At 38.7% G+C, this 8939-nt stretch overlaps 1 protein-coding gene across 1 annotated transcript in view; it reads right to left on the reverse strand.

Moving 5' to 3' along the window:
• The window catches only part of LOC106522103 (TRPM8 channel-associated factor homolog), a 26559-nt gene extending 23432 nt beyond the window's left edge, over window positions 1-3127 (reverse strand). Inside the window, exons 1-4 of the mRNA XM_014014967.1 lie at window positions 2481-3127; window positions 1900-2116; window positions 1359-1644; window positions 99-391 (exon numbers count right to left, since the gene is read on the reverse strand). Coding sequence (XP_013870421.1) covers window positions 99-391; window positions 1359-1644; window positions 1900-2116; window positions 2481-3127 — 1443 coding nt within the window. The remainder of the gene's footprint in view (window positions 1-98; window positions 392-1358; window positions 1645-1899; window positions 2117-2480) is intronic.
• Between the last annotated feature and the right edge of the window lie 5812 nt (window positions 3128-8939).

The following is an 8939-nucleotide window of genomic DNA, read 5'->3' on the forward strand; positions in this document are numbered from 1 at the left end:
ATATACAATAATGGAAACATACACGAATTCAACCAATAATATTTAATCTATAAATTGGACAGATTCAAGAAAACTGAATAAATCTTCATGTTACTGACCTGTGGCATGTGTAACTTCAAGATGTCGGTGAGGATAGACAGAATCTGTGTATATGAGAAGCTGTCATAAGCCTTCATGCTCAAGAAGTCGGCACACTCCGTCCCCAGTTTTATTAAGAGCTCCTCATCTTGCTTGGTGAGTTCTCTGCCCTCATAAACATGAGCAGCAAAGCGATACAGAAGATGAAGGAAGTGGGAATGGTTAATCTGACTTGGATCAGGAGCTTTGTAAACACCCGCACTAACGGTTTCCTTCAACACACTCAAGCCCATTTTGTTTAAGATCTTGTTTCCTGAAACACAATAAATTCACATTTTTGGTAAATGGACTGAATTTATATAGTGCTTTATCAAGCCCCATCAGATCCCACAGCACTTTAGACTTACAGTCATTCACCTTTTTATACACATTCACACACTGATGGTGGTGAGCTACATTGTGGCACACTGACAGAGGCGGAGCGGCCATGCACCGGCACCACCGGATCCTCTGATCACCATCAGTAGGCAAGGTGGGTGAAGTGGCACAATGACCGAGACAGCTGGAACGGGAGATCGAACCAGCAACCCTCTGATTACAGGACAACTCCCCTAATCATTCCACCACAGCTGCCCTTTTTTTATAACATAAAACTCCTTTCGGCTCAAATAACTACATTTATTTCTCAGATGGAGTCATAATTCTGATGAAATTTCACTATTAAATTTACAAATGTTTAGTTTTGTGCTCGTTCTTCAGGTTGCATCTGTACTTTTTTAGTTTATATTTTGTGTTCTTGTCATTGTTACATTATCGTCTGTGAAGCTAAAAGAGTCAATATTCACAAATGCACACATGATTCACACGTGTATCCTTTCTGTGTGCACATGTGAATCATCCTGAGTAAACGTGTGAATCTCATATCCATCCATCCATCCATTTTCTGTACACGCTTCGTGAATTTTAAATTTTGAGACTCTATGCTCCATAATTGTTTGCCTTCACCGCATGGCAATAATTAATTGGAATAACAAAAAAAAAAAAAAAAAAAAAAACTGAACAAAAATAAATTTAAAGGTTCAGTAAAACATGATTTGTATTTTACACTTTGAAAGTCATCATGCAAAACTGAGTCTGCAGGTTTGGTGCTGATAAGTGTCTAATTTAACTTTTACACATTTACAGGTCATCTTTCTACAGTATGTGTTCGTAAATTATGTGACAGTCTATATTTCTGGTGGTTCTGATTCTGACACTCAAACTTAAATTCATCATCTTACCTGAGAAGTCTTGCAATGGGTTTTGCCCTGGGTGTTGGTATTCCCACCACCAGGCATGTCCACCAATCAGCAGACCTCCTCCTTCTGCCACAAAGTTTTGGATTTTCTCAGGATCTTCTTCATTCCATACTGTGCACACATAAACACTCAGGTCCTGCCTGATTGTTGTCGTCTCACACTGTAACCCTAGGTTGGGTAAAATTTCGATCTCAGGACAAAATCCAATGACTCCCTTCCTGTTTTGGTCCAGCCAATGAAACGAGTTGTTCCAAAATGACGCCATTTTCTAAAAATGCATGAAAGGTTAATTAAATTGCAGAAAAAAGAATAGAAAGCTTTTTTATTACTGGGGTAATTACATTAGAGGTGCATTGATATAGCATAAATATTTTTTAGTTCATTATAATACAAATTACAAAATGTAAAATGATCTTAAGTTAAGAATAAAAATGTAACTGAGACTTTGAACTGTGTTCCAAATATTTTTTTTGCTTTTTGTATCAGGAAAAATAGCAAAACAAAATATTCTCTATAACATTACCTCAGATGCTATAAAACTTTCATGTGTCACCAGAATTACTCGTCCTCTTCCATAGTAGGTTCCTGCCAGGAAAGCTTGTCCATCATTTGTGGTACAGATGGGGAAAGCAAGAGGACCGTGGATCAGAGCCTCAGAGGGAACTGCATCTCCCTGAATGTCAAACTCTGAAATCCCTTTCAGCAAAAACTCCAGATCTCTTTTAAAAGTCATTGTACTGCTGTGTTATGAGAAGAAGGTGGAGACAGAGTCAGAGATGTCATGATGATAATCAATGAAGAAAAACAAACAAAAAGTTAAAGAACAATTTTTAGCATTTCAAAATAATAGTCAGAAAAAATAGCTCAATAAAAATTGGGCAACTGTAAGCCAAAAATTTACATAAATTACGTACTTGAATCCAAGAAAAAAACATATTATTTTATACTACTGTGGCATCATGTTGATTGGTCCAATTCACACAAAACATTTGATACTAGAGATTCATTTTAATTCACAAGTTGGTTTAAAAGTAATTGTATCGGGTGGTGACATCATTTGTGGATTTAAAGAAAACTGAAATTTGCGTTAAAACACACACTTACTGTAAGGATTTCCAAGAGTTTGGGATTTCAGGGCTGATGGGCAGGTTTTCTCCTTTTGCATATTGTGCAGAAAAGTAGATCCCTGCCACCCCTGACACTTTATTCCCTGGAAACTGAAGGATTAGGTTTTCATTGGGGTTTTGTGCAGTCCAGTTCCATGCTTGTCCCCCTATCAGGACCCCTCCTCCTGCTTTCATGAAGGCTACCAGATCTCCTGCACTTGCTCCAACTTCGTAGGCATCTGATACAAACACATTAACTCCCAGATTTTCACTGAAACCCTCAACAAGACTAACTTGGAAGTTGGATTTACTGAGGTTATCAGCGACTGCCTTTAGTTTTTTGTGCACCCCCACAGACAAGTTTTCAGATTTCCCTCCTCCCAGCCAGATCAGAGCATTTTCTACCAGAGCAGGACACAGAGTCAGGTACTGCTCATGGCCCAGAACCACAATTCTTCCTCGGCCGTACAGAGAAGCAGCCATGAGGACATGACCCTCACTGTTCATCAATACAGGAAAGGCTTTTTCTCCTGTCAGCTCCAGGTCACAGGGGACACTGGAGCTCCTCAGATCCACCTCCTTCAGGTTTTTCACAAGAGACTTGTAGGCCTCTGCATGGTAGGACTGGGTCTGCTGGTCGGACATTATGTGAGGATACTCTGTAGATTAAACAATAAATTAAACAGGTAAAATAATTTGTATTCTTGATGTAAATGAGATGCTGGGATAATTACAGTTTTCTTTTCTTGTCTCACATAACTCATTTAAATGTATCAATCTAATCGCATTTGACATATTTATTTTTAAAATCTTAACATGAAAGTCATTTTTACCTGAATTCACTTTAGATCTCAGAACAGGTCAGTCTTGGCACTGCAGCTCTCCAAACAGCTCCTTCAGACAGGGTTAGAGTGAAAGGAAAAAATGTCAGAGAGGAGGTGAAGGTGCTTTTTTATCTTCATACTTATAGAAAGTGAAAGTAAATATAGGGAGGGACTTAAATCATCAACCAATGAACAGAGAAAAAAGGCAGTTTCTCCTTGTATAGCCATGTTTCCTTATCTTTACAGTGTCAGTTTACATGTTAATTTGTTTCCAAGAACTGAGTCAGCTTCCATAGACGTCTTTACCTTTGAAAACTATTTTTAACCTGAAGTACTGTTGAACTGTATCCAGCTTTTTTTTTTTACAGTTACTGGGATGAGATAACCTAAAACAGATATTTTTTCCCACAATTTCAAAAAAAAAAACTTCTAACATGTTCAGCACAAACAGACAAATACACAAGTTGTGTGTCTACATAAGAGACTGACAAAAACTGGGCTGTGACTGAGTGAGTCTGCTTTAAAAGTGCAACATCCATTAATGATTCAACATCTCACCAACCCAACAAACCCACCTTAGGTCTCCCAAAATGTGACCATAAAAGCATCAGAGAAAAGAATATTAAGCAGACATATCAACAGCTGCACATTGCTGTAAAAGACATCCTGCGTCAACTCACCTCAGCAATATAAACATTTTAACTCACAACTTATATAAACCTTACCAGCCATTCACTGGCTAGATTCTTATCTAGTCAGCCAGGAGATATCCCTGTGTTTGGGTGATGACAAGAGGTGAGGAATGAAACTACCTTTAACTGAAGAGCAAATTACAGAGCTAACAAGGTACTCCAACTGCACCTCCAGGTGCTTTGGTATCGGGTCCTACCTTGTTAAAACTTAGTTTTGGGTGGAAATTTTTTGCAATGAATTGAAGAAATTATTGGGGTTTAGGTTTACATCACTGATTTAAATTACATACACATGGTACAGTCTTATGATAGAATTGTAATGATTGTTAAATGTGACTGTTTTGCTTAACTCAATGATTTTTATATTAATAGCTACATCCCTGAAAACAAATTACAACACATAACTTAACTTTTACATCCTCATAAGGGTAGGGTTTTTATGTCTGGGGGTGTGGTTTATTGAGAATAACAGCCCCACTCACTTGCACGCGCGCGCGCGCACGCACACACACACACACACACACACACACACACACACACACAGATGACGCAATCAAAAAGTGGAGCCACGCCTCTGAGTCATTTTTGCCAAATTATTTCCAAAGAATTTCCTTATTTTCGGTCTGAAGGCTTGGTCACTGATTAAAATAGTTTTTGGCAGAGAGCGCTCTTTGGTTTTGTATTGTTTCTCTTTAATAATCATTTCCATGCATTTGTACATTTTCCGTATGGTTACGCACACATCCCGGTAACAAGCACACATAACAATATTTTCTTTCAGTATGATCAGAAATCAGTGTGTTTCCTACAATTATTTAATGTATACTTTTTTCTTTGCATTAAAATGTCACAGAGTAAATATATTTACATCAGATTATGTGTAAAACAAATGGGGGGCAACTTCAGCTTCAGCTTTAGTTTAGCCTGTAATCAATCAATCTATCTATCTATCTATCAAGTTTATTTGTATAGCACATTCCAGCAACAAGGCAGTTCAAAGTGCTTTACATCATAAAAACACAAAAGTACAAAGTCATACAGTTAACAAGTGAGTCATTACAGTTTGTCAGATTTCATTACACATCAACATGTTGTTTAATGTTTAATTTATAATGTTTTATAAGCAACTCTAAATAGGTTGGTTTTCAGTCTTGATTTGAAAGAACTCAGAGTTTCGGCTGTTTTACAATTTTCTGGAAATTTGTTCCAGATTTGCGGTGCATAGAAGCTGAACACTGTTTCCTCATGTTTGGTTCTGGCTCTGGGGATGCAGAGCAGACCAGAACCAGAAGAACTGAGAGGTCTGGAAGGTTGATACAACAGCAGATYTTAAATGTGTTGTGGTGCTAATATATACATATATATATATATATATATGTATGTATATACTGTATATACAGTATGTGTGTGTGTATGTATGTAGGTATGGGTATGTTTATATATATTCTTATAGCCTGGTGGATGGAACTGTCCCTCAGTCTACTGGTCCTGGCCTGGAGACTCTGCAGTCTCTTCCCTGGTGGCAGCAGGCTGAAGAAGCTGTGCAGTGGGTGGGTAGCATCTCTCGCCTGGCGGAGGGCTTTCCGTATGAGGCAGGTGCTGTACAAGTCCGGGGGGGGGGGGGAAGGGGAGTGCCAACAATCTTCTCACCTGCTCTTATAATGCTCTGGAGGGTCCTGCGGCAGGCTACTGTGCAGGCCTCATACCACACTGGGGAACATCTGGTCAGGATGATCTCGATGGCCCCTCTGTAGAAGGTGATAGTGCTGATTTGCCTTCCTGGCCAGTGCTGCTGAGGTGGTGGACCAGGAGAGATCCTCTGTGACGTGCACACCCAGGAATTCGTACTGCTCACCCACTCCACAGCAGTGCCGTTGATGGACAGAGGACTGTGTTGTCTGCAGGTTCTCCTGTAGTCCACCACAATCTCCTTGGTCTTCTCAGCATTTAGAGAGAGGTTGTTTTGTTTGCACCATGAGGCCAGATGACCAACTTCATGTGTTTGTATGAATAAAGCTGGGCTCATTTAAAGAGAAGTTGCCTTTTATTTAACCATTAAGGAAGCTACATTGTACACAGAAAGAGAAATGCTATCTTGTGACTGAGAACAAGCTGAGATCACCTTTTGTCAGAGGCCTACAGTACTACAGCACCACCTTCTGTGTCACCACAGCCATAAGACCCACATGTAGCCTCCTCTACCTGTGTGATGTCCATTAGGGTTGAGGTGACCACGGTTGAAGCCAGAGTTTGTGTAGTCCTCGTTTAGAGCCTGTCTTTCTCCCAGGAAGACCTTAGGATGGTATACTCCAAGACAATAACCATCCTTCATCACAGCCTGCCAGGACATGTCCACCAGCTAAACAACACAAAACTGAGAATTAGGGATATAAAATTGCTAAAACAGAGATTTGTTTGCCATCCCACAACAAACGTGTGATTTACATCCAACAACTGTGACAACAAAGAAAAAACTAAAATATTCTGAATATTTAGGCCTTTTAGATACTAACCTGAGGCTCCACAAACCACCACGACTCTCTGCCACCTCCATTGCTGGGCTGGAACTGATAAGCAGAGTAGACAGCAATGCAACGGTTGGTGTCGTACAGCGTGGCGAAATGGTACTGATGGTGCTGAAATCAGAATTATATTTTTGCAGAATTATATGTCAAAGCATGCTCTTGTGGGGTCACAAAAAGTCTGTTGACTTAAAGCAAATACAAAAAAATGATATTTCACAACTTTAATGCAACAGCTGTAACAGTTTTTGCGTTACTCTGCACCTGTTGACGAAATGCTGACAGAGATGGGCGACCCCGGTGTAGATACCCCCCATTCTGGCACCTTCTCTTTGTAAAAATACTTCATGCATTCTGCCACATCCTGGGGCAAAAAAAAAAGACAAATCATAAGCTGTTATAAATGTGTAATAGATGATTATAGTAATATTACTGTTTTGAAGGAGCTGAGAAAAGAAACCTGGAAATGCTCCACAACATCTGCCTGGACAGAAGAGAGGAGGGGCAGAAACAAAACGACCAAACTTTGCATTTTAAATTTCAACTAGAACAAAACATAAAAAAACATATACAACAAGACTGTGTATGATTAAAGTGTGTATACTTTACCAGCTGACATGTTCATGTGAGACAGTTGTACAGTTCCACTCACCGTCTTCTCTGCTTGTCTGCTGCTAAAACCACTGCACCACTTTATATCACCATTCACCTCAAAAGACCTCTGTCCTTATGTAAACTCTTGTTAGTTATTACCTAACATGTGGAGAGAACAGAAGCTGCATATCATGAGTGTGGATAAGGATGACATGTAGTGGGAGAATTTATTTTTGTAAACTTAGGAAAATTATAAATTTAGCTCTGCAGTGGTCCAACTTGCACATATTCTGGGCACAGATGTATTTATCACTGTTCATGCAATATGCAATATGGTTCCTTATGGTTGTTTTTCTGCTTTAATACACCTCTTAGAACTTTATTTTTATTGGCTGAATGACTTTGAATGAAAATAAAGATTTTCAGTAGAATTTCCGACATAACAGCTGCACAGAATTACTATGTATGCATCATTCTACTTTTTTTTCTTCAGCTGTTTTGAAGGTTTGATAAAGATATCATTAAGTTCGTGTTATTTTTATTAGAGTGACTGAGCATCATTTACATCAAATGCTGCTCTGTAATTGTTTTATTTCAAAGACTTTTATACCACAAGGTGTTGTTTCATACATTAGGTTTATTTTCAGCAGCTGTTTGATTCCTGGGTGAAATCATTCAGTAACTGCCAAGTTACACAAAGTGTGTGTCATTGATGGAGGCAAACCACACACAATAAAATTCAGCGTTACAAGGAGTAACACTTTTAGGTCAAGAACCTGGAGCCATGTGGCTTTGTCTAGCCTTGACAAATAAAAGAAAAGTGATATATTTGTTTATTTTTATTTGTTTGATTGACTTTTTCATTGCAGTTATTTTTGAATGACGTGATTTTTTAACATCCACTTGAAAAAAGATTATTATAATTTGTCTTGACAAAACACAATCACATTAATTACTGTCAGTGTGAAAATATTAAGGAAAGATTCGGAAAGGAAAAAAAAACTCTTGTCACAGTTCTGGTTAGTGGAAAAAACAAAACAAAACAAAACAGGCATTTATAATTAAGCTGCTGTGCTGCAGTTATACAAGTATACTTGTTTATTTATAGTAAAGTATGATCTTTAATGTCAGAGGGGACATGTCTGAAGCTGCAGCCAGTTTGCACCTGCCTTTCAAACATGTTAAATAGAATAGAATAGAATAGAATAGAATAGAATAGAATAGAATAGAATAGAATAGAATAGAATAGAATAGCCTTCATTGACCCGCTGAGGGGAAATTCAGGTGTCACAGCAGCATCCGTACAGAGGTTCACACGCTAGTTAGTTTACAAACTATAGATAATACACACAAAAACAAAAAACTAAATTAACACTGACTAGCCATGATACAACTACTGACAATAAAAAATATGATATAAAGAATTGTGCAAGAGTAGAAATCGACATGTTTTGTTTTAGAGACATTAGACTATCAGAATCAGACATTAGGAATCAGAAATTGCCTGTTTTCAGTGCAAAACAATAACAGACCAATAACTGTAACGTGAAGTATCACAAAAGAGACAAGAAACACAGATGTGCAATTACAGCAGAGTAGTGATAGTTCAGTTGAATAATTACAATGAATAGAGTAGAGAATAGAGAATAGAGTACAAGATGTGGGGTGGCTGTGGTGTAGTGGTAGAGAAGCCGGCTTTGGGACTCGCAAGTCACAGGTTCAACTCCCCGCCATGCCTACATGCCATTGTGTCCTTGGGCAAGACACTTCACCCACCTTGCCTACTGATGGTGGTCAGAGGGGCCGGTGGCACAGCATGGCAGCC

This window comes from Austrofundulus limnaeus, unplaced genomic scaffold (genome assembly GCF_001266775.1).
Source record: "Austrofundulus limnaeus strain Quisiro unplaced genomic scaffold, Austrofundulus_limnaeus-1.0 Scaffold121, whole genome shotgun sequence".
NCBI classification, from domain to species: Eukaryota; Metazoa; Chordata; class Actinopteri; order Cyprinodontiformes; family Rivulidae; genus Austrofundulus; species Austrofundulus limnaeus.